Below are 27,065 nucleotides of genomic sequence, written 5' to 3'. Positions count from 1 at the left end.
GTTTTTGTTATTCTGTTGCTTTCCATGTACACTGAGTGCTTTTGTACTGGAGACAAATTCCTTGTGTGTCTAATCACACTTGGACAAATAAAGTATTCAAATGCATTGGCGTTGCTTTCTTTCCAAGCATTAAGTCAATGGCTTTTCCCTTGTCTCTTCTAGGGGTAAAGGGCCACTGAAGAATACCTCTGATGTCATAAACGCTGCCAAGAAAATTGCCGAAGCCGGCTCCAGAATGGACAAACTGGCGCGGGCGGTGGCCGATCAGGTAATTTTGGAGCTCCTCTCGGGATGAATTTAAGCAGCGGAGCGAACCATTTTTGCCCAGCGTCATGGTTGTGTGCCTGGAATTATAATCTCTGTCTTTCCGATTAAAGCAGCTTTTCAGCAAGGTGCTGTGCATTTATAATAAAAGAAGAAACACACATACACACAGAGCCCCAAATTTCCTTTCGGTAGGCTAATTGGCTAGGCTGGCTGAGAGAATATTGGGAATTATAGCTCCTAAACATCTGCATGGCAGATGTTAGCACTGGAGATGGGCCTTGACCATTTTTTTTCACCTTATTAGGATCACATCAAGGAGAGTTGTACAGATCCTCTTAACAACTGTATTGCTCACTTAACAGCTGTCATGATTAACTTAATAACTATGGCAAGAAAGGTCATAAAATGGGGGCAAAACTCACTTAACATCTGTCTTACTCAGCAAACAGAAATTTTGGGCTCAATTGTAATCATAACTTACAATTACAATTGAGCCCAAAATTCCTGTTTGCTGAGTAAGACAGATGTTAAGTGAGTTTGGCCCCCATTTTATGACCTTTCTTGCCATAGTTATTAAGTTAATCATGACAGTTATTAAGTTAATCATGACAGTTGTTAAGAGGATCTGGCTTCCCCATTTACGTTGCTTGTCGGAAGGTCGCAAAAGGTGATCACCTGATCCTGAGACATTGCAACCATCATAAATGTGAACTAGTTGACAAGTGGCTGATATTGATCATGTGACCAAGGTGATGCTGCAATGGTCGTTAAGTGTGAAAAACAAGTCACTTTTTTCCGTACCTTTGAACAGTCACTAAACAAATGGTTGCAAGTTCAAGGACGACCCATATTCTCATTTCTCCTGTTTTCTTTTGCTGTCTCTGGGGCTTTCTTAAATCTCCATGAGTCACGCCGGTATTGTGCACGTAACCAACTTTTAAGCAGCTGTTTAAAAGGGAAAAGCTCACTGTCTGCAAAATCGTGCTTAAATTGAGTTCTGCCTGGAAGCCATTGCTGCAGGAAATGATTCTGCTAACTAATTGAAAGAGGAGAGCATGGGGGGGGGTCACAATCTATTCTGAAACACGATACTAGATAGTCTTATTTAATACATTGCATTTATAGGATTTGTTCTCGGTGAGAAGCCATTTTTGTAGCATAGGGAATGTTGTTAGGATTAGCTGAATCTTTGACCAGGCGTAGAGAGTGAAGAGCCATTCGCAGCTAGCAGACAGAATCGAATTTCCAGAAGGGGACTTCAACTCCCAGAATTCCCTAGTCCTCTGACTTTGCTCGTCAGAAGGTCACAAAACGTGATGATTCTGGGAGTTGAAGTCCACCTCTCTGGAAATCAGTTGTTAACATCTCTTAACATTTATTAACTCAGTTGTTAAGTGGGTTTTGCCCCTATTTAGGACCGTTCATGCCACAACTGTTAGGTGAATCCTCTAAATTTGGTGATTTAACCTAAGTTGTTAAGTGAGTACCATGGTTGTTAAGTGAATCTGACTTTCTCATGCACTTTGCTTGTCAGCGGGTCGCCAGAGGTGATCACATGACCCCGTCATAAATATGATCCAGTTGCCAAGTGCCTGAATTTGGATCACGTGCCCCTGGAGATGCTGCAGTGGTCACAAGAGTGAAAAACGGTCATAAGTCACATTCAGCGCCATTGTAATTTTGAACTGTCACAGGTTGAAGATTGCCTGTCTTTCCCATTCTATTTAGTCCCATGAAGCCGATGGCTTTTATATGCTGGATTTCCTGACCTGCCATCCTTAGGTTTCCTCTAACCCAGTGGTTCTCAACCTTTTTAATGCCGCGACCCCCAACCGGTCGTAAGTCGAGGACTACTCAACTGGTCGTAAGTCAAGGACTACTCAACTGGTGCAGCACCGTTTGCAGAATGGGACTTTTGGCGGGCTCAGCAGGGCAGAAACAGCCTGGACAATTCCTATTGGCTTTTGAAAGCCAATAGAATTAGACTCTATTCAAGAGAGTCTATTCTATTGGCTTTCAAAAGCCAATAGAATAAAAGGGAGTAGGACAGCTAAGGAAAAGGGGGGAAAATGGTGGACTGCGTTGTTTGGCGACGCACGTGAAATGGTCGTTCGACCCCAAATGGGGTCCCGACCCACAGGTTGAGAACCACTGCTCTAACCCAACCTTACAATTAAAACTGGGTATGAATAATAGGAGAGCTTCCCCCAAGAGTGAAAATTTCAGTTTTATGGTTTGAAAAGGGACAGCTGTCAGGGAATTGCAGAGCAACTCTCCAAAGGACATTAAACTGGTCGTTTTATATAAATAAATGTAATTCACGTTTATATTTAAAGCAGACAGACATAGTCAGGAAGACAGGAGTATCGTGAGGTAAATCAGAAGCAGCACACAGAACACACCGAAGAGAAAAAGGCGGGGAAAAAAGGAAACGCCCCCCCCTTTATAACGGTACTTACGGCAACCAATCAGAGCGTAGATTGCCTCATGCATGAGTCAGCGCTAATCAGCTACAACTGTGTGTTCTGGCCCATTGACCACCTTACTGTTCCAGCTACTAAATTTAATACCCTAACAGCAGCTCTTTCTTTAAAACAAATCTTCCACACCTGCTGATGTTTAATTAATCCTTTAAAAGTGAATCTCATCAAGGAAAGGTTTCCACTCTGCCCTGTAGAGCCTCCTAAAGAATTCCTTTGTTGGTTTGGAGGAATATCTCCAAAAGGTTGCTAAAAAGGGAAAAACAAAAAACACACAAGCAAATTACCAAGGAAATCCATAACTACCTGTCAGTGATCTAAAATGAAAGCAGAACAGCTGCTCAGCCGAATTGGGAGTACCAGCAAAACTTTTGAAAGCATCCTTACTATTTTTTTTTTTTAAGTCGCTGAGGTTATTTGTCTTTCCTCAGAGCCTCAAACCGGGGAAATTTTATCGAAGTTTTGAGACCTCTTTGCGGCGTTCACTTTTTATAGGCTGTTTCATTTTTAATTACAGTGCTAAAGAGAAAGAGAGAAACAAAGAGAGGAAGAGAGAGTTTTAATTTGCTCCTTCCATTTGCGGCTTTTGTCGCCTCTCTGGAGGATTTAATCTCAAAAGTATATTTCAAATGCAGGGTCTCTGGAGTGGAATAAATGCGACTGTGCTAAATGGCAGCTGAGTAAGAAAAGACCTTCGGGATTTGAACTTGAAAGATGAGGCAACTTTGGGAAGAGAAAGAGGGAGAGAATTTCCTGGCATTATCATATATATGGAAGAAGAGATTAGCTTTAACTACCCCAGGGAATTCTCAAGAAGGCTGATTTAAGAGAAAAAATAATATGTAATATGTAATGTGGAGGCTCTCCGCCTATGTGTTTTTTAACTTACATTATAATAGCCACCTGAATTTTATTCAGCCAAAGGGCTGTGCAGTTCTTTATTGGTTTCTTCTAAGTTCTAAGATGAACGGTTGCAGGAACTGGGCATGTCTAGTCTAACAAAGAGAAGGACTAGGGGTGACATGATAGCAGTCTTCCAATATTTGAGGGGTTGTCAAAGAGAAGAGGGGTCAACCTAAGGTGACCAACCGTCCTCCTTTAGGGAGGACAGTCCTCCTTTTGTAAGTTCTGTCCTCCCTCAAAAAGTGTTCATGTCCTCCTTTTTGATATTTGAAGACTAATCTGCAGGGCTTTTTTTTTCCCCTCATAGAACGCTCAGAACGGGGTTCCGGCACCTTTTTTTGATGGTTTTTTTTTCAACTTTTGCATGAGCTGTGCTACTCCCACTATTGGCTTTCGAAAGCCAATAGGAATTGCTGCTGGAGCGCGCCAAAACACCCGGCTGGCAAACTTTGCACGTGCAAGTTGTCTGTATTATTGTTGCAATTAATAAAATGTTTCTTTTATTTACGATATTTTTTTCTTCAATTTATTTGTGTCCTCCTTTTCATTGTAAAAAAGTTGGTCACCTTAGTTAACCCCTTCTCCAAAGCACCAGAAGGCACAACAAGGAACAATGGATAGAAACTAACCAAGGAGGGAAGCAACCTAGAACTAAGGAGAAATTTCCTAACAGTGAGCACAATTAACCAGTGCAACAACTTGCCTTCAGAGGTTGTGGGTGCTCCATCACTGGAGAGTTTTAAGAAGAGATTGGACAGCCATTTGTCCACAATGGTATAGGGTCTCCTGCTTGGGGAGGAGGCTGGACTAGAACAGGGCTTTTCAACCAGTGGTACGGGTACCACCTGTGGTACGTTGGCACCTGGCAGGTGGTACGTGAGCATCCTAGAAAAGTGGTAGCGGGGGAGGGGAATGAGCTGAATCAGTGGCAGCACTGCACAAGCCTGGGCGAGAGACAGCTGGAGCTGCAGGGCTGTCAGGGCTCAGTGGAAGCGCCAGGATCAGCACCAGGCTCCAGCTGGAAAGCAACACTGATCCTGGCGCTTCCGCTGAGCCCAGAAGAAGCGCCGATCAGCTGGAATGTTGCAGTATCTCCAGGCTCTTGTGATTTACATTCAGAAGCTTGGCAACCGATTCATATTTATGACAGTCACAGTGTCCCAGGGTATGTGAAGTGACCAAAACCTGCTGCAACCACCCAGCAGATGGGAGGAATAAAAACCAAATACCCCCCACCCCACCCCCGCTGCCAATCCTCAACAGAAATGCTCACAACAATGAAAACCTCGGACAGGAGGAAGTGCGCTGCGGGGGGGGGGGCAGGCAGGTGTCTTGCTCAGCTGTGGCTTGGGGGGGCACTTTTTTCAGTGCCATTTTTTTGGGTCATCACATTTTTGACACCTTTCTAGGCAACTGGTGATACTCGGATATTGCCGTATCCTAAAAGTGGTACAATGGGTGAAAAGGTTGAAAAGCTCTGGACTAGAAGACCTCCAAGATCACTTCCAACTCTGTTATCTATATTCAGTTCTAAAAGCCCTTTACATCCCCTGTTGGAGGTGAGAAAGATCCAGATGTGAAAATCTACAAAATTATTCCCAATTGGGGCAAAGAACAACTCCAAACAGGAATGACCAATGTCATAAAATATTTCCCATATTTTCCAGTTATCTTCATCAATAGTAGAGCTCAATTGGATTTGGACTGAAGCCCATCTGGCTTTACTCTGTGTAGTCCTCAACTTACGAGTTCAATTGGGACCAGGATTTCCATTGCTAAGCAAGGCCGTTGTTAAATGAGTCACTTTTGATTTTACATCCTTTTTCTTGCCACGGTTGTCAAGCAAACCATTGCAGCTGTTAAGTGAATCATGTAGTCATTAAGCAAATCTGGATTCCCACATTGATTTTGCTTCTTGTAAGCTGCTGGGAATGTCACAAATGGCAATTAAAAGACCCCGGGGGACCCTGCAATTGTCATAAATTCATTCTGGTGGCCAAGCACGCAAATTCTGATCACATGCCCGACATTCGTGAAGACGAGGAATGGTCATAAGTTCTTTCTTCAGGGTTGCTGTAACTTCAAACAATTGCTAAATAAATGGTTGTAAGTTGAGAACTATTCTATACAAAATTAGGAGTCCTCTACTTGACCTAGTAAATCTTTCAGCTTGAAGAGTGGGATGAATTTTCTCCCATTATTTTTTTCTTCAGCCCACATTGTCGGCCTTTGTCCTAAACCAACCTTGAGCTAATTATGCTTCTACCCAGGAAGGTACATGGTTTTGAGAGATAGCTGGCTGTGGCTTGCATGAAAAATGACTTCAACTGCCAGGTTTCCTCGGACGGAGCTGTCTCCTCTAAGACTTCATTAAAACAAGACAGGCAAAGGCTGCAGAGCCCTTTTGGAATTTGATCCACCCCCTTGACCAGTAGCTGCTACAGAAGGAACCTATATATTTTTCTGCGTAATGTGAATTGTGTCGCATCTGGGCATTCTCTTTGTGCCCTTGTGTTGCACCGGCATTGTGCATGTGAATTTATGGAAGTAAATATTTGTAGCTCATGGCTGAACTCTTGAGCTTGGTGGTTTTCTTTCAGACATTTCATTACCAACTAGGTAACATCATCAGTGCTAGAAGAGAGTGGGGTAGGTTTAGGGGGGGAGATGGCTATGGGGTCCTTGGTGTTCTCTGAGCTTAGTGGTTTTCCTGCAGACATTTCATTACCCAACTAAGTAACATCATTAGTCTGCCTCTCCCCGGGCGGATTTGGCCAGGGTGGGTGTGGCCTACTGGGTGAGTGTGGATGGAGTGGATGTGGCTTATTGGGTGGGCATGGCCAGCTCTACATCGTTTGTGTCAAGGATGCCTGTGGGGGCCTGGGCAGGAGTGGGACAGATCTGAGGGTCTCTGGCAGAAGGGGGTGGGACCGGGGCAAGCGCCAAGGCATGGTCCACTGGAGGAGTCTCACTGCCTGCTGAAACCCCTCCCCCGGAGCACATCAAGCCGGATAGGTGAAGCAGGCGAGGGCCATTTGCTGGCCACTTCCGGGCGATGGTCATTTCTTCATTCCTCACAAAGGGTGACGCCTCCCCAACATGCACCCAGAGGGTGGGGCTGACACGGCAGGGGCTGGTTCCTAGCTGTTTCCAGATGGCCTTGTGGAGCTAAGACCGAATGCGTTTCAGCATAGATGGCCACCACAAAATTGTACATTGGCTCCCGGCCGGCCTGGGCCAGGGCCAAGGCAACCGGGGCCGCTCCCTCACTGTTTCCAGGATGGCTTCGTGGGCCACATGAAACCACTTCACAGGCCGCATCCGGCCCCCGGGCCTTGTGTTTGACATGTCTGCAGTACAGTAATCAATAAGATTAGTAGCACTGATGATTTTACTTAGTTGGGTAATGAAACGTCTGCAAAGAAAGCAATCAAGCTCAGAGAGAACCAAGAATCCCACATTGTGTATGTATAAGAACAGAACAAGCTAGATGCTATACGTAGGTGAAAAACGTACGACCGTAATGGAGCCTGGAATTTCTATCTAATGTCACAATGGTCATAAGTCAAAGGCGCCCACTTGACTGACCCAATTTTACAACATTTTTTTGCAGACGTCATTAAGGGAACACAGCGATTCTTAAGGAAATGTGGCAGTCATTAAGCAAACATTGCCGTTGTTAAATGAACCCTTGTCCATAACAGGTATTTTTGTGTTTTGCCAGAAGCTGGAAGTAAATAGCAATAGCACTTAGACTTATATACTGCTTCACAGTGATTTACAACCCTCTCTAAGCAGTTTACAGAGTCAGCATATTGACCCCAACAATCTGGATCTCCATTTTACTGACCTTGGAAGGATGGAAGGCTGAGTTAACCTTGAGCTGGTCAGGATTGAACTACTGGCAGTCAGAAGTTAGTTAGCCTGCAATACTGTAATCTAACTATTGCACCGCTATGGCTCAAATGCTGGTTTCTGTCAAAAGAACCAAGATACAGTTAATCACATTATCGCAGGACACTGCAAACAGCCATAAATGCCGACGTGTTGCTGAGTGGCCAAAATGCAATTATCTGACTGTGGAAAGGAACCAGCCGTCAGAATTTTGAATTCAAGTCATAAGTACAGGTAATCCTTCGCTTACAGCCATTCATTTAGTGAATGTTCAAAGTTACACCAGCCTTAGATCTGGTGATGAATTGTGATAAAGAAAATTGGGGTTATTTAAAACTTGGAAATTATAAATATCAAAGGTTAAATATAAATATTAATGAGAAACCTAAACATTGGGAAAAATTAACCAGGAAATAGATTGTCTAAAAAAGATTGAATGTTAAAATAACTAGGATACGTATAAATTAAAAATTATTGATAAATGTAAGAAAGTTATTTTTTATTTAATCGATAGAATAAGAATTGTATTAATTTAAAGACGAGACATTAAATACCAAGGGGAAGAGAGTAGGAAACATTTAATGTAATAGTTTGAGAACTGTACTAAAGATATTTGTATGTTATTGGATTATTGACCAACTCAGCCGCCACGTTGCTTTTCAAATATTCAAACGTAAAACTAGAAAACCAATACAAATTTTCTAAAAAAAAAAAAAAAAAGTTACACCAGCACTATGGCTCCTTTTCACACAACCATTGCAGCATCCCGTGGTCTTTAACAAGAGATTGGACAACCATTTGTCTGAAATGGTATAGGGCTTCCTACTTGAGCAGGGAGTTGGAGTAGATGACCTCCAAGGTCCCTCCCAACTTCATTAGTCTGTTATTCTAGTCATGTGATCAGAATTTGGACAATTGGCAACCGGCATGTATTTATGATGGTTGCAGTGTCCCACGATCATGTGATCTTTTTTGGGGGGGCGACATTCTGGCAAGCCAAATTGATGGGGAAGCCCGATTCGCTTAACAGCAGTGCCAAGAAAGATCATAAAACGGGGCAAAACTCATTTAACAACAACCTTGCTTAGCAATAAAATTTTTTGGCTCAGTTCTGGTCATAAGTCGAGGACTACCTGTGCCTTTTAGGGGGAGTCCATCATAACTGATCAAGGACTACCTGTGCAGTATCTTCGGTTATATCACTAGCCCCCCCCCCTCTCTCTCTTTTGTACCCCCCCTCCATGAATTATGTTCCAAGTTGCTGCAGGGATTACAGACCCTTCCCAGCCCTGACTCCACTTAGCTAAACTGAATTATGCCCATGTTGTTTTGATTTGTAAGGCATGTCCAAAGAATGCCACAGGTGTCGTTCCACCCGTGGAGTTAAAATTGCCATTTCCTGGTTGCAGTTCAACAACGTAGCCTCGTTTCGTTTTCCTTAATGCTTTCCAGGCTGAAAGTCTCTCCTTTCAATGTGGTTCATTTTCTACCATAAAAGACAGTATATTTTGCACCGAGAGAACTTTATGTGCAATCTGAACCATATCCTAAGGAGACAGAAACAGTATTTTTGCTGTCTGCTTTACAGTTCACCGGATAAGTGACGAACGGTGGTGGTGCTTGCTTGCTCTGTTTCTCCCCTTTTGCCTTCTTGAGTTCTGAGCGTACCGTTTTGTGCTGTGAAAGAAAGATTTATTATTTATTTTATTCATAGAGTAGGGCTGCATCATTATTATTATTATTATTATTATTATTATTATTATCCTTTTCATCTTTCCTACTACCTTCTCCTATTGATATCTTGTGATTATATTACTTCTGTTGTTTGTACGTACACTGAGAACTTCTGCACCAGAGACAAATTCCTTCTGTGTCCAATCACACCTGGCCAGTAATGAATATTCACAAATGAAGGCAAATATACGTGTCCCAGGATAATGATGCGAGATTTATTCTTCCAAGCTTTCAGACTCATGATGGAGTCCATCTTCAGGGAATTTTCAATTTGGTTCAAGTCAAATATATACGGCCACCCAATTTGCTCATGGTGCCCCAATACAAAAATAATCAATAACCCAATATCCCTAATACAAAAACCAATAAACCCCCATTCCCTGGTGGCAACAATCAGATCACATTTATGGGCTCCATATCACTCTGGGGTCCCTGACCCATAGGCTAAACCCGTGGTGGCGAACCTATGGCACGCATGCCACAGGTGGCACATAGAGCCCTCTCTGTGGGCACGCATGCCATCGCCCCAGTCGAAGGCCCTCAGCAGGGTTTTATAAAACCTTTTCGCTTTAGGCCTGTGTGCAAAAAGAAAAGGTTCAATCAATCAATCAATTTCAATTTCTTGTGGGGAAAAAAAAGATCTCGCAAAGTTGGAATTGATTTATTTAGTTATTTATTTTATTTATTTATGAGACTTATATACCGCTTTAAGTGTTTACATTGCCCCCAACAATCTGGGTCCTCATTTTACCTACCTCGGAAGGATGGAAGGCTGAGTCAACCTTGAGCCGGTGAAATTTGAACCGCTGACCTGCTGAACACAGTCAGCTAAAGTGGCCTACAGTACTGCACTCTAACTGCTGCGCCACCTCAGCTCATTTATTGAACTTTTTAGTCCCACCCAGTCTGCCATTACCACTGCAGCCACACCTACCCAATGGGCCAAACCCACCCAATGGGCCATACCCAGCCAGCACCCGACGATACATAAGTGGGTTTTGGGTTGCAGTTTGGGCACTCAGTCTCTAAAAGGTTCGCCATAACTGGGCTAAGCCTTCAGGGCCTTGAGAAAGCATGTCAAAGTGAGAGCCAATCTCATCTCTGCAGGATGATGTTCCACAGGGAGGGAGCCACCACAGAGAAGGCACTTCTTCTTCATGCTGCTAGATGAACCTCCTTAAAAAAGGGGACTCATAACATCCCCTGCTTCCCCACTCTGGTGGGTCAAGCAGATATGATTTGAAAAAAAAGCAGTCCTTCAAATAACCAGGTCCCAGGCCATGTAGGGCTATAAAGGTATAACCACCACCTTGAATTGGACCTGGAAGCAAATCGGCAGCCAATGCAGCTCCCGCAAAAGAGGTGACACATAATCAAATCTAGGCTTTCACAAAACCGTTCAGGCTACCACATTTGGAAGCTTCCAGTATCTTTTCAAGGGCAGAGTGCGTTGCAGTAGCCAAGATGTGTCCTGAGGATGATGGTGATGATGATGATGATGTTATCCATTCAGTTGAGTGCAACTCTTGATGATGCTATGGGCAGGTCTCTCCACATCGTTTAATCTTGTACTATTTTTTGAGTTTTTCTACTCTGTGGCCGGTGTCAGCTTTGATGGTGTCCAAACATCGTGTTCCTTGATGTCCCAGTTTCCATTTACCACTAACTCTTCCCAGCATAATTGCTTTCTCCAGTGACTATGGAGTTTCTCAATCATCCAGGTCACGGTTGCCTTTTTCAAAAGGCAACTGGCCTTTTTTTTGTTTTGTTTTTTCCTTGAAGACGTTTCACTTCTCATCCGAGAAGCTTCATTGGTTCTGACAACAGCAGTAGCAATAGCACTTAGATTTATATGCCACTTCACAGTGCTTTACAGCCTTCTCTAAGCAGTTTACAGAATCAGCATAGTGCCCCCAACTATATTGCCATTTTAGAAGGGTGGAAGGCTGAGTCAACCTTGAAGTGGTCAGGATTGAACTGCTGGCAGTGGACAGAATCAGCCTGCAATGCTGCATTCTAACCATTGAGCCACCACGACGCATGAAAGGAATGAACAGCGAACCAATGAAGCTTCTTGAATGAGAAGCAACACAACCTCAAGGAAAAAAACAAGAAAGTCCAGTTGCCTTTGGAAAAAACACCTTTGAGATTTTCTCCAATGAATTCCCCCGCATGAGATGGCCAAAGTAAGTGAGACAAGATCTGGTCTGTGTGAGATCAATCACCAAACGATCAAGTGAAACCAAGCCCTCAAAGTTGATACCGCAAAGTGACTGCGTTTTCTCTGCACATTCAGCATCTCAGTCACAATAAATCAAATTCAAATTGCTTCTCTCTCTTTTCCTTCACAGTGTCCCGATTCAGCCTGTAAGCAAGACCTGCTCGCCTATCTTCAGCGCATCGCCCTTTACTGTCACCAGCTCAATATCTGTAGCAAGGTCAAAGCAGAAGTCCAAAACCTTGGCGGAGAACTGATTGTTTCCGGGGTAAGACATTCCTGTATTTTCCTGTTATAGCGTGTCTTAGTTTTAAATTAGTGGTTCCCCTCCCCTCCCTCCATTTGGAAAATATATATCTTGGTCTTCAAAAAGCAACATTATTCCAGTTTGATGAAGTGACCGGAGACTTCATTGCTATGTCACCCACCCAAAGAGCTTCTGCTCTTCACACCCATTAAAAATATAATAAAATAAGATATTAAATCCATTATGAATAGGAGCTCGGTTTTATATTTAGCAAGATTGGACAGCCAAATGGATTTCCCTTCTCTGATGATAAGGAAGTTCCACTTTTTCTATGCACTTCACTTGGTCTAAACCAGTGTTTCTCAGCCTTGACAATTTTAAGGCATGTGGACTTCAACTCCCAGAATTCCACAGCCAGCAATGCTGGCTGTGGAATTCTGGGAGTTGAAGTCCACATGCCTTAAAATTGTCAAGGTTGAGAAACACTGGTCTAAACTGAGATATCCTTAAGTCTCTCAGTCCAGGTGAACCTCAACATGGACATTTCATTCACCTTCCTTTAAGGGGGGGGGGACAATAAGTGTAGAGAGACTTGTGGACTTCAACTCCCAGAATTCCTCAGCCAACCATGCTTTTGCTGGCGGGGGAATTTCTGCGAGTTGAAATCCACAAGTCTTAAAGTTGCCAAGGTTGAAGACCTCTGGTGTAGAGGACACCCATGTAAGCAAGTTCTCTGAGGGGCCGAGACTTCAAGAACGGCCTGATTCTAGAACAGCCTGATTTTTTTCCTAGCAAAGTAACTCATAAAACGTAATCCTTTCTCCAAAAGAAATGTTCTCACCTAAAAAAAACACGACCCAATCATAGACATTATACAGGTAGTCCTCAACTTACAAACTCAATTGAGCCCCAAATTTATGTTGCTGAGTTAGACATTTATATAGTGGGTTTTGCCCAATTTTACAACCCACAGTTAAATAAATCATTGTCCTGCTTGCATTAGTAACACCGTTGTGAAGTGAATCTGTCTTCCCCGTTGACTTTGCTGGTCAGAAGGTCACAAAAGGTGATTATATGAGCAGGCTGCCAAACATTCGAATTTTGATGACATGACCATGGGGATGCTGCAACAGTTGTTAAGTGTGAAAAACTGTCATCAGTCTCTTTTTTTCAGTGTCATTGTAACTTTGAATGGTCACGAAACCTGTAGGTTTTTTTGAATCGTGATTATTTGCCTTCTTTGGGCTTAATATCAAGTTCTAATTATTACAAACACTCATGAACCTGTGATTCAATGTTGATCCAAGCATCCCTTCGACCAAAAGATGGGCTAAATTTAACATTGTTCAGCTGGGCCATTGAGTCCATGTATTATTTTGAATTCACGTGCTGCATTCAGAACTAATTTTGTGGCATGACATACTGCTTTTTAATCACCTAATATTTCTTGAGCCTCATCCCACCACAGTTAAAGGTTATATTCCTCTAATCCTTCATTTTTTAAAAAAAAAATACAGATAGTCCTCAATTTACAATAGTGACTGTTCAAAGTTACAACAGCGCTGAAAAAAATGACTTAGAACTGTTTTTCATACTGATCGCCATTGCAGCATCCCCATGGTCACATGATCAAAATTTAGATGGTTGCAGTATCCCCGGGATCATGTGATCACATTTTGTGACCTTCTGACAAGCAAAGTCAACGGTGAAGCCATGTCACTAACTTAACAACTGCAGTGATTCATATAATAACGGTGACAAAAAAGATGGTAAAACGGAGCAAAATTCATTTAACAAATGTCTCCTTTGACAACAGAAATGTTGGGTTCAGGTGTGGTCGTAAGTCGAGGACTACCTGTATATGATTCCAGGCCTCTTTCCACAGACACACAGAAACATTCACATCCATGTTTCCAATGATTGTGAGAGACACTTCTAATGCAATTGGGCAGCCACTCAGAGTTAAGATTTTTTTTTTTTCCTGGGAAAAAAAGTCCTCCTGATCCTGCAAATTTCTTGTCCTATGTGCCAAATAGTGTCCATTTAAGATCTTGATGTTCTTCAAGATGTGGCAATGAGCCTCCTTTGTCCTCCCATCTCTCATATAACAAGCTGAGATCATTCTTTTACTTGCTGACATTGCTGGATCTGCTTCCATTCTCATGGGTTTTGACCACGTCCACCTACCTCTGATCTGTCCCTCAATCCCACTTATGCATCGGCTTGGCTGTTGAGCTTAAATCTCATTTCTGTCCTTTTTTTCTTGTATCTGCTGTAGAAGCCACCTTGGGCACATGCTCAAATAGCTTGTGTATGTTGTTGGCTTACCATTACATGCAGTGAAACTCAAAACAGCACAGCGTTTGCCTTCTTCATTCCCTGTGTGGTGGTCTTCAGCACCCACTGCTTCATCCCCATTATCTTTTTCTTCATTAAACCATCCGCTGAAGCAGTGCTTACCATCAATTTGCAGATGATTGGCATTGTGTGTCATAAACTCAAAGTCGCATTCAGAGAAAACCCCTGGTATTATCTTCTCTTGATCTTTCTGGTGTTGATGTAGGATCTCCCTTCACAATGCCTTTCTAGCAATTGTGATGTTGCTGTATTATATCAAAGAGCCGGATACTGTATGCTTCAAGACTATCCAATAATATGGATTCCAGGTTCACTTCATCTGTAGCTTCCTTGCTTATTTTATGCTGTCATCTTGTTCATCATTCTCTCTTGGATAGCCAGTTGCAAATAAAAACTTTGATTTTATTTGCATCATATAAAAAAAGCAGACTTTGCATACAGTACGGTGCTCCTGGTTTCCTTCAAATGATTTGACAGTTGGAAAGCTTATGTATTCACTTTCGGGCTTCCAGCTTCTACCACTGGACTCCGATGAGATAAGGTACACACTCACTGGTGAAAACTAATGTGTGCGTATTATCTGACAATTCTGTATCTGGAAGTATCTGTAGATTATTTTATATTTGCAGTGTTCCTTGGGATATTGAACTTAGCAATGTGGGTTTGATACAAAGCAATGTTTTCCTGCCATTTGTTCAGGATTTTGTTAAGGATTTAGTACCTTAACAATATTGCATCCAGTTTTAGTCACCATGATATAAAAAAGATGTTGAGACTCTAGAAAGACTACAGAGAAGAGCAGCAAAGATGATTAGGGGACTGGAGGCTAAAACATATAAGGAATGGCTGCTGGAATTGGGTAGGTCTAGTTTAACAAAGAGAAGGATGTGGGGGGACAGGATAGCAGCCTTCCAGTATCTCAGGGGCTGCCACAAAGAAGAGGGAGTCAAGCTCTTCTCCAAAGCCCCTGAAGGCAGGACAAGAAACAACGGATGGAAACTAATCAAGGAGAGAAGCAACCTAGAACTAAGGAGAAACTTCCTGACAGTGAGAACAATTAACCAGTGGAACCACCTGCCTCCAGAAGTTGTGGAGGTTCCAACACTGGAACTTTTTAAGCAGAGATTGGACAATCATTTGTCTGAAACGGTACAGAGTCTCCTGCTTGAGTAGGGGGTTGGACTAGATGACCTCCAAGGTCTCTTCCAACTCTGTTATTCTGTTACATCTTCTGTTCTATTATATCAGTGTTTCTCAACCTTGACAATTTTAAGGCATGTGGACTTCAACTCCCAGAATTCCACAGCCAGCATTGCTGGCTGTGGAATTCTGGGAGTTGAAGTCCACATGCCTTAAAATTGTCAAGGCTGAGAAACACTGTATTATATCTTCTGTATCAATGACATAGAAACATGGCCTCTCCTGACATTTTTCTTCAATAAACAATCCTCAAGGCTAAACTGGATTGAGAAGCCTCCATAACTCAGATCCGAGTGGGATTCAATGGGTTTGGTAAAATGTACTTGTGACTGAAGTTACGTGTACACATTTGTCTGGCATGTATCATTTGGCAATATTGCACCCAATTTTTGTCACCGCAATACAAAAAAGATGTCGAGACTCTGGAAAGTTAAAGATTATAAGAGGTCTGAAGGCTAAATCGTATGATGAACAGTTGAGGGAACTAGGTATGTCTTGCCCAGTGATGGCGAACCTTTTAGAGACCGAGTGCCCAAACTGCAACCCAAAACCCACTTATGTATCATCGGGTGCCGGGTGGGCGTGGCCCTTTGGTTGGGTGTGGCCCATTGGCTGAGCGTGGCTTCGTTGGTAACGGCAGACTGGATGGGACTAAAAAGTTCAATCAATCAATTCCAACTTTGAGAGAGCTTTTTTTTCCCGTGAGAAGTGGAAATTGATTGATTGAACCTTTTTTTTTTTGCACACGGTGGTGGAGGCCTAAAGCGAAAAGGTTTTATAAAACCCAGCTGAAGGCCTAGGACTTGGGCGTCGGCGCGCGTGCCCACAGAGAGGTGCCATAGGTTCGCCACCACGGGTCCAGCCTATTGAACAGAAGGTCTATGGGTAACAAGATAACTGTCTTCCAGTACTTGAAAGGCTGTCACAGAGAAGAGAGGGCAGATTTAAAACTCTCCAAAGCACTTGAGGGCAGAACAAGAAGCAATGGGTGGAAGCTTATTAAAGAGAGATCCAACCTAGAACTAAGGATAAATTTCCTGACAGTGAGAACAATTGATCAGTGGAATGGGTACCTTCAGAATTTTGGGGTATTCTATCACTGGAGGTTTGCAAAAATAGACTAGACAACCATTTGACTGGGATGGGATAAGGTTCCTACCTTGAGTAGGGCGGTTCCAGCCCTTTGAGTCGATGAAATGCTATGGAACAATCTATAGATGAGAGAACCTCTCATTTTAACTTCAATTTCTCATTTTCCTCACCGTATATTTGCAAGGTCCATATCTTTATTCTTTGCAAACGGGGGTCGAAATGAAGCATGCAAAAACATCAGGATAGGTTTTGTGCGTTTCTGCATCTTCGCCTAGTCCACAAAATGTAAAAAATTGGCAAGCGTGTCTCAACGGCCATGCATTTTGGGGACGTATTTTCCTCTTTGGAGTATTGTTAAGTACACTCTACCCAGTTTAAAGCAGAGAGCAGCAAAATTTTCTTCAGATAGTGAATTTGTAGGAATTCAAAAGGTACATATTTAATTATGTATAAAAAAATGGACACAGTAGCTTTCGTCTCTATTTTTGTCCTATACAATCCCCTAAAAAAAAATGGCATTGCATGGGCTGAACAGCAAAAAGCACAGGTTGTATGACATGATTCCTCCTAATGTATATAATGTGTAACTATGAAACAGCAGAAATGTTCTTGAGAACTTCATAGGAAGCGACGGCGTCCAAAGCAAATCTGCAGTGTTAGAAAACCTATTTCAAAACTATCTAAAGAATACAGATAGTCCTCTACTTATGACCACAATTCAGCCAAAATTTCCATTCCATTTCCACGGTTGTAAGTCGAGGGCTACTTGTATTGTCTTTGCTCTACGACCATACACTATATTTTTTAACAAACTGAAAATGTTCATTATTGGACCGGTTGAAGATGGATTAAAATTAAACTTTGACAACCGCAAGATTTCTTTCCCAAAATCTGCCTTTTTAAAAACATGCAGCCGTCTCATTCATCATACTATATTATACAAGTTGTCCTCAACTTACAACAGTTCCTTTAGTGAGTGTTTGAAGTTATCATTGCACCAAAAATAAGTGACTTATGACTGTTTTTCACACTTATGACTACTGCAGCATCCCCATGGTCACATGATAAAGAGTCAGATGCTTGGCAACTGGCTCATATTTACGACGGTTGCAGTGTCCCGAAGTCATGTGATCCCCTTTTGTGACCGTCTGACCAGCAAAGTCAATGGGGAAGCCAGATTCACTGAACACCATGTTACCAACTTAACAACTGCAGTGATTCACTTAACAACTGCAGCAAATAAGGTCACAAAATGGGGCAAAATTAACTTTACAAATGTCTAGCTTAGCAACAGAAATTTTGGGCTCAGTTGTGGTTGTAAGCCAAGGACAACCTGTATTATACACCCCCAGAGCCCCTCTTTAAGGGGTTTAGAAATGTGAAATATATATATATATATATATATATATATATATATATATATATATATATATATATATGTTTGTGTGTGTGTGTGTGTGTGTGTATTTAGAGAGAGAGAGAGAGAGAGAGAGAGAGAGAGAGAGAGAGAGAGAGAGAGAGAGAGAGAGATTTGATGATTGACTTTTTTGGACTATTTACAACTAAGTAGTTGTGTCTTTAACCTTTTAGAGACCGAGTGCCCAACCCAAAACCCACTTATGCATATTGGGTGCCGGGTGGGTGTGGCCCATTGGCTGGGTGTGGCCAATTGGGTGGGCGTGGCTGCGGTGGTAATGGCAGACTGGGTGGGACTAAAAAGTTCAATCAATCAATCAATTCCTACTTTGCAAGATCTTTTTTTCCCCATGAGAAGTTGAAATTGATTGATTGATTGATTGAACCTCTTTTTTTTTGCACACAGCGGCGGAGGCCTAAAGCGAAAAGGTTTTATAAAACCCAGCTGAAGGCCTAGGACTGGGGCGACGGCGCGCGTGCCCACAGAGAGGGATCTGCGTGCCGCCTCTGGCACCCGTGCCATAGGTTCGCCATCATTGACCTAAATGGAGTATTATTTACCAAGACTTTACTTTTAACCACAATTGTTAGGAACCGTTTTACTTTAGAACAATACGATAGACTTACACGTCGCAGCCTGTGCACATTGCAGCCTCTTAACAATGAAAGCAAAAATGGGAACAGGTGGGTGTTATTGTGACACGCTTATCACACAGAATTATTTCCAATGTGTTCTGACAGCAAAGCCTCTGTGTTTCATGTGTTAACTTCGTTTGACAGTGAGAGCCTTTGTTGTCCTTTAGAACTAAGTAAAAAAACAGAGGCAACTTTTGAGCCTCCCGCTAGCATTTCACAAAGATTGATCTTCTTTTGAACTATGGGAGACTTACTTACACAGTTATGTGCTCCCAAGCTATTAATTTAAGTCTAGGTTTCCTGGACTGCTGTCCAGGAGAGGCTAGCACAATAATTTGATCAGCAAGTCAACAGCAGGAGGGGATTATTCGGCAAGTGTTGTTGGCTTGTCAGGATTCCCATGATATATAGAAGAAGATGCAGTGATATAGAGGCCAATGCTATCCGTTAAAATAAGTTTTAACCACCGATCAATTCCATATCGGAATGGGCTTCTTTTGCCCTGAGCAGAAAAAAAATGTCTTAAGATGACTTCTGGAGAACAATTTGTTCTCTGTCGAATTTTTTAAAAAATTGAAAAAGTCTTAAAGTACTGCTTGGACAAGATAGATATCATGATGTCAGGAGCAATAACAATAGCATTTAGACTTATATACCGCTTCACAGTGCTTTACAGCCCTTTTTAAATGGTTTACAGAGTCAGCATATTGCCCCCAACAATTTGGGTCTTCTTTTTACCGTCCTCAGAAGGATGGAAGGCTGAGTCAATGTTGAGCCGGTCAGGATCGAACTGCTGGCAGTGGGCAGAGTCAGCCTGAAATACTGCATTCTAACCATTGCATCACCCTGGCAGTGCAACAGTAGTAGCAGTAGCACTTAGATTTTTATACCGCTTCACAGTGCTTTACAGCCCTCTCTAAGCGGTTTACAGAGTCAGCATCTTGCCCCAAACAATCTGGGTCTTCATTTTACCAAATCTTAGAAAGATGGAAGGCTGAGCCAACGGTGAACCAGTTAGGATCGAACTCCTGGCAGTGGGCAGAGTCAGCCTGCAATACGGCATTCTAACCACTGTGCCACCATGGCTGGTGTGGGAAATGACTAGTGGTCATTTACTTAGGTATGCTGAAGTTGTGGCAGTTTTTTTTTGGGGGGGGAACTTAATGGACATGGAAATATTCTGATATTTCCTGCAAAGAGAAGGAGGAGAGGTGTATTTTTATCACAGGATGATATCAGATTCTATTTAATCAGTGATAATAATAGTCAGATTAATAGACTAGATATTAGCAGTCAGATTCTGTTCATTTATAGTAAATGTGAGCTTTTAAAAAATATTCTTTTATCCCACTTTTTTATTTGTATGAATAACTCAAGGCACTGAATATATACTGCTCAAAAAAACAAAGGATCCTATACGTTTGTGTTCCCTATATTTTTGTGAGCAGTATATTTAATATTCCTCTTATTTTCTTCAGAATCACCTTGTGAGGTGAGTTCAGCTGAGAGAGAAAAAGTGACCGGCCCAAAGTCATCCAGCCGGCTTTCATGCCTAAAGCAGGATTAGAACTCACAGTCTTCTAGTGATTAGCCCAAAGTCACCAGCTGACTTTTATGCCTAAAGTGGGACTAGAGCTCACAATCTCCTGGTTTCTAATCTGTTGCTTTAACCATTAGACCAGTGATTCTCAACCTTTTTAATGCCGCGACCCCCAACTGGTCGTAAGTCGAGGAGTACTCAACTGGTCGTAAGTCGAGGACTACTTAACTGTGCCGCACCATTTGCAGAATGGGACTTTTGGCGGGCTCAGCAGGGCAGAGACAGCCTGGACAATTCCTATTGGCTTTTGAAAGCCAATAGAATTAGACTGTATTCAAGACAGTCTATTCTATTGGCTTTCAAAAGGGAGTAGCCCAGCTAAGGAAAAGGGGAAAAAAATGGCGGACTGCGTTGTTTGGCGACCCCCGTGAAATGGTCGTTCGACCCCAAATGGGGTCCTGACCCACAGGTTGAGAACCACTGCATTAGACCAAACTGGCAGATGTTCAGCAACAGATTCTTTGACAGAGTTCATAAAATGGAGTCAGCATGAAATAAGTATAAATTGATTGCTGATAGTCTGGAATAATATCTATTCTATATACATATACATATACATACATACATACATACATACATACATACATACATACATACATACATATTGTTTGTGAATATTTTGGTTGATATTGTATGGTTTCTTGGGGTTTAACTTTTGATTGTGAAAAATAGGGATTTTCATAATTTCTGTGAACAAACGTTAGTTTCCTGGAGAGGGAAAAAAAACAGATGTTTTATTGAAATGATTTTTTTCTGTGTTCTGAATATCTTCATTGGCACCTTTAAAGTAAGATGTGCTTCAGATTTCTTTAACACTTTCAAACCTTGCCTTCCTTAAATGCTCTGCTACGTTCTTTAGGGTGACCTTTTTTTTCCACAATAAAATATTTATTCCTTCTTCCTTTCTTCAGTGACACAGTTAATACAATTACGATTCTCTTTAAGGGCCATTGTCAAAAAGAACACTGATTCGCCCTCCAGCATTTATCCAATAATTCTACTCCAGTGAAAAATTAGTTTATATACAATCATAACAGAACCAGTAATGACTGGAGATTTAGAAAGAAAAATATGAATTGTTTTATTTACATCTGCCTTGTTTTAAATTACAGGTTTCAACATTTGTAGAAATAATTTCCATCTTGTTGGAAAATCTAGGAGGGATCTCTTTCTTTATTATATCTACTTCCTTTATGATAAAACTACTGTTTTCTTACTTATCTACTCTGATTATTTATCGACAGAATCCTACAAAGACTTCCCAGTGTGGTGATATATACATCCTGATAGATTTTGTTTTACATTGGGTTATCATATACCATCTCTTCTCTCTCTAATTTCCTCTTTTGACTTTTCCATTATTGGCTACATCCCTCATTCCCCAAATCTTACTCTTAACTTTTCTCATTTTGCTTAAAACCCATCATCCATCTTAAGAAACATCTGGGTGATAGACTATTCCAAAAAGAAAAAAGGTTAATTGCAGCTTTATCAATGCTAAGTAGCGCTGAAACTACTTCAGATTCTTTCTTTTCATCTTTCATTTTATTGTCTCATTCTTCTTCAAGAAGTATCTGGATAAAGCTTCTTTTTTAAAAATAATAATAATAATAATAACATTCCTTTACATCAAAAAGGACTCTCCATGTTAAAATCCTGGAACGGTGCTGCTGCTTGTGAAGTTTTTTGGTCAGCCAAATCAGCGATTCATGTTTTTTTTTTTTTTTTAAGAAAGTTCAGAAAGTTAAGTTTGTACTAAGTTCAGAAATTTCCTGATCTGTCATTTCCTACTCAAGCCAAGCATTAACCTAGGTCTCCAAGTTATTCTTCCGCCTGTAATATTTGCTCAAGACTTTTTCTTTCATGGTTAAACAAAGGTCCTTCTTTTAAGGCTCCCTAAGAGTGATGGGTAGGAAAGAAAGAAGAGGAATAAAAATGCCATTGCTTCAAATCTTTCTTCCACGTTTCGGACACCTTTCCGACTCCAATTGACAGCAGTCTAAGTCAGGGCTTTTCAACTTTTTCACCCATTGTACTACTTTTAGGATATGGCAACATCCGAGTCCCACCAGTTGCCTGGCAAGGTATCAAAAACTTGATGACCAAAAAAAAAAAAAAAAGGAAAAAAGTGATAAAGTACAGGTAGTCCTCAACTTACAACAGTTCGCTTAGTGACTGTTTGAAGTTACAATGGCACTGAAAAAAGTGCCCCCCAAGGCACAGCCGAGCAAGACACCTGCCTGCCCACCCAGCGGCACTCTCATTCCCCTCCCCTGCTACTACTTTTCTAGGATGGTCGCGTACCACCTGTTAGATGCCAATGTACCACAGGTGGTACCCATACCACTGGTTGAAAAGCCCTGCTCTAAGTAAGGAATAGCTTATTCAGGTAGTCCTTGGCTTACAACCACTCATTTAGTGACCATTTGAAGTTACAAAAGCACTGGAAAAAGTGAGCTACCACCTGTCCTCACATTTATGACAGTTGCAGGGTCCCCGGATCACGAGATCACCATTTGTGACCTTCCCAGCCAGCTTCTAACAAACCAAGTCGATGGAGGAAATGGCATTTGTCTAATGAGCAGCTGATTAACCACCATGCTTAACAACGTGGGCAAAAGAGGTTGTAAAATTGGATGCAACTCACTTAACAAATCAGCGATGGAAATTCTGGTCACGATTGTGGTTGTAAGTCCAGGATTTACCTGTATGTTACACCCCTTATGGATTAAATCATTAATTGGTTTTAATGACAAAAGCAGCTCTCCGTTCTTAACACCTAGAACGAATATCAACTACTGATAAACTGAAACCAAATTTCAAAAAAAATAAATAAAACAAAACAGAAAGCCCACAGTCCTTTAAAAAGTCGCCCCGTTGCACTTGAAAGTTTCTCATAACATCCTTGTCCCCCTCCCTTTTTGTGCATATACATGACTATGTTGTATACAGATAGTCCTCGACGTACGACCACAATTGAGCCCCAAATCTCTGTTGCCAAGTGAGACAGTTGCGGAGCGAGTTTTGTCCCATTTTACAACTTGTCTTGCTATGGTAGCTAAGTAAATTATTTCAGTTGTTAATTCTGTAACACGCCTTTTAAGTGAACTGGGCTTCTCCATTGACTTTGGTTGTCAAAAGGTCGCCAAAGGTGATCACGTGACCCCGAGACACGGCAACCGTCATAAATATTGGCCAGTTTGCCAAGTGTTCAAATTTTAATCACATGACCGTGGGGTTGCTGAAAATGGTCATAAGTTACTTTTTTCCAGGCTGTTGTAACTTCAAACAGTTGCTAAACGGATGGTTATAAGTCAAGGACTACCTGTATACAGGCCAAGATGCAGTTTTTTTCCCTGCCCCCTTTAACTAAGCTGTAGGGGTTGGGACATTTACATGATTAATAATAATCAGTTTTGCAAATCAGAAACCATGGTATTTCTCATTAAGTATTTTTCCTTTCGAAAGTTGGATTCCTTCAGTGGCAGCTCACCTTCCAAAAGTTAACCTATCAATACAGAATCCATCAGGATGGACCCCAAGCCATTTTCTTAGTCCAAGGTTTATATCTATATAGTTAATCTACCCCAAAGACTTGAGTTAGTTTTATAACAGTACACTTAAATATATGCCTGTTATTCTAGTTAAGTAAGATAGAATCAGGACCACTGGTTAAACTCCAGTTAAACTGATTTATTGCTCATGCCTACACACAAGAATCTAATCCAGGGGTAGGCAATCTTGGCTCTTTTATGACTCGTGGACTTCAACTCCCAGAATTTCTGATCCAGCATGGGCTCAGCTTGGAAACCTCTCCCTTTCCCCACAGCATGGCTGGCTCAGGAATTCTGGGAGTTGAAGTCCACGAGTCACAAAAGAGCCAAGGTTGCCTACCCCTGATCTAGTCAAATAATGATCAACACTAAATTGATACTAAATAAGAGTTAATGGAATTTATTTATTTATTTATTTACAAATATTTATATGCCGCCCAATCCCAAAGGACTCAGGGCGGCGTACAAAGTTAAAAGTCATAAATTCAAGAGGAGTTTGGAACAAAATGACTCCAGGCTGATGACTCTCTTGATTCTGCCCCCCCAGGCTCTGCCTGTCCTCTTACAGTACTCTTTTACATGCTGTACTGTAAAACTACTAAATCTGGTTGCTATTAATAGGTATTATACAATTCCTTTTAGGAAAATATAAGCAAGAATTCATATTAATAAGGAAGTAAATTCGACAGTCATAAAACAACAACTGCGTAACTAAAATAACAGCACAGCCCCATTTTCTCAGAAATCCATGAAGATGTACAATTCTAGCCAAACTGACCAAAACCTTTTGCATTAACAACATTGATTAATTGACTATATCTGAACTAAGTTCATGAAATAAGCCATAAAATAAAATCAAATGGCACAATAAAATGGATGAAACAGTTTTAATAGTAGAGGAGATAAGTCAATACAAGTTTTAAAATATCCTTCCATTCATTCAGTTGTAATGTCTGATTGAATAACAGCTCATTATGCAACATCTTATGTTTTGTATGCTCTTGAAAGAATAAAAATGATTATTAGGAGAAAAAAAATGGATCGTGGACCAAAATTATTAGGTTAGCAAGAAGGCATAAACGTAATGTAATAAATGATTTGCCCACTGGTATTTTTTAGAAAGGAAACCTAATGCAACTTCACAATGACTACACGCAAAATATTACATTATTATTATTATTATTATTAGCCACCCAGAGTCATTGAAAGTTGAGTGACATACACGTTTCATAAATTATTATTAATCAGTGTTGCTCCTACAATTGTTCAGCACAATTCAATATTTTAAAAATAAAATAGGTCCTAAATGCAGACTTAATATCAAAAGCAAAGAACAAGTATTTTTTTACAAGAACATTTTTGTAAACTAGGATGAGCAGATCTAAATATTGAAACAATGCAAAATAATCAGAAATCACAGGGAACATTATTCAACACGATGTCCGTAGAGATCCACACGCATCTTTTTGTAACAGAAACTTCTTTGGCTCAAAAATTCCCTAGAAGTGGAAACAGCCTTAAATATTGTAGTAGACGAATTAAAGGCATTCATGACGAATTACCCACCGAGTGAAAATCAGAACTTTGGGGTTATAAACTCTAATACTTTAATAACTCTAATTTCCCCCCTTCCTTTCCACCTCCCTATTAATGTTAATTTTCCTCTTTCTTCTGGTGCTATCCAGAAAAGCAAAATGAAGCCAGCTGCAACTACGCAATCTCATTTCTATTAAAGGAAATTTAGAGACCGAATGTTTGCTAACTTCGTTTGAATTTATCGGGCCCGTTATATGTATATATATATTTATTTCTTGTGAAAAGATGTTTTCCCTTCTGGTAAGATGACATTGGGCTAATCTGACAGGCTTGGAAAGAGTGATCACCCGTCTCTCCATGTGTTGACATCGCATGTTTCAAGTGTGCTTTGTAAATCAGTGGATTCTGTTCACTTACTCCCTCAGCACAGCCTAGCAATATCCATACATCAGTTTTCGAAAGATTCTCGGGTGAGCACCACACATCCCATCACTGTTGGAGAGGAGAGAGATCCTCTTGTCCCCATCAGTTAGCTCAAAATGATTTATTATCAAGCATTGCTTCAGCTTTCTCATCAACAAATGCTATTTAGTTCTAATGCGCAGGCACGCAGGCATGCACACACTGAGAATATTGGTAGCTCAGGGTTGAACTGTGGGGGGTCTTTGATGGTCTCTGAGCTTGGTGGAGAGCATTTAACCAGAAATTGTACATGCTCCATCACTGGAGAGCCATTTGTCTGAAATGGTACAAGGTCTCCTGATTGAGCAGGGGGTTGGGCTAGAAGACCTCCAAGATCCCTTCCAACTCTGTTATTCTGGGGGTTTTTTGCACATGTTTCATTACCAAACTAGGTGCCAAACTATGAGCCAGCCGTGTGCTGCAGCTGCCAAAAAGGCCAACACAGTGCTAGGCTGCATTAACAGAGGGATAGAATCAAGATCACGTGAAGTGTTAATACCACTTTACAAGGCTTTGGTAAGGCCACACTTGGAATACTGCGTCCAGTTTTGGTCATCATGATGTAAAAAAGATGTTGAGACTCTAGAAAGAGTACAGAGAAGAGCAACAAAGATGATTAAGGGTCTGGAGGCTAAAACATATAAGGAACGGTTGCTGGAATTGGGTATGTCTAGTTTAATGAAGAAAAGGACAAGGGGGGACATGATAGCAGTATTCCAATATCTCAGGGGCTGCCATAAAGAAGAGGGAGTCAAGCTATTCTCCAAAGCACCTGAAAGCAGGACAAGAAGCAATGGGTGGAAACTAATCAAGGAGAGAAGCAACCTAGAACTATGGAGAAACTTCCTGACAGTTAGAACAATTAACCAGTGGAACAACCTGCCTCCAGAAGCAGTAAATGCTCCAACACTGGAAGTTTTTAAGAAGAGACTGGACAGCCATTTGTCCGAAATGGTGTAGGATTTCCTGCCTGAGCAGGGGGTTGGACTAGCTGACCTCCAAGGTCCCTTCCAACTTTACTACTACTACTATTATTATTATTAGGTAACATCATTGTCGTCTTGTCTCCTTCATTTTATCTGTTAATGTTTGTATCTGCAGTGGTTTTTTTTTTTTTTACAATGGATGGTTTAATGTTTTTTCAGTGTTTTTGTTTTGTAAGCCGCCCAGAGTTGCTGGATATGAGATGGGTTGGATGTAGGATATTCCAGACAGACAGAAAGAAAAGAAAAGAAACATCATAAAGCTGATGATGTTGCCTAGTTTGGTAATGAAAGTTCTGGAAGAAAACCACCAAGCTCAGAGAGCACTAAAGACCCCACAGTCCTCCTCCTCCTCCTCCTCCTCCTCCTCCTCCTCCTCTCAAAAAAGCCCGCTCCCTTCTAGCACTGATGATGTTAACTAGCCAGGTAACGAAACGTCTGCAAGAAAACCACCAAGCTCAGAGAGCCCCAAGGACCCCCCCACA

The 27,065-nt window shown here is 41.4% G+C and overlaps 1 protein-coding gene across 7 annotated transcripts in view; it reads left to right on the top strand.

Annotated features, from left to right (window-relative positions):
* The window catches only part of LOC120308057 (catenin alpha-2), a 175,381-nt gene that overhangs the window by 105,509 nt on the left and 42,807 nt on the right, over positions 1–27,065 (top strand). For all 7 annotated transcript variants that reach the window (XR_005556729.1, XM_039343534.1, XM_039343529.1 and 4 more), the window contains exons 8-9: positions 163–268; positions 11,630–11,764. Coding sequence is in view for 6 of the 7 variants with exons in the window: in XM_039343534.1 (XP_039199468.1) it covers positions 163–268; positions 11,630–11,764 (241 nt within the window). In the remaining variant the exon portion in view is untranslated. The remainder of the gene's footprint in view (positions 1–162; positions 269–11,629; positions 11,765–27,065) is intronic.

This window comes from Crotalus tigris, unplaced genomic scaffold (genome assembly GCF_016545835.1).
Source record: "Crotalus tigris isolate CLP2741 ecotype Arizona unplaced genomic scaffold, ASM1654583v1 scf7180000017857.1083437, whole genome shotgun sequence".
NCBI lineage: Eukaryota > Metazoa > Chordata > Lepidosauria > Squamata > Viperidae > Crotalus > Crotalus tigris.
The sequence above is the reverse complement of the archived record's forward strand: the minus strand, read 5'-3'. Positions and strand labels throughout refer to the sequence as shown.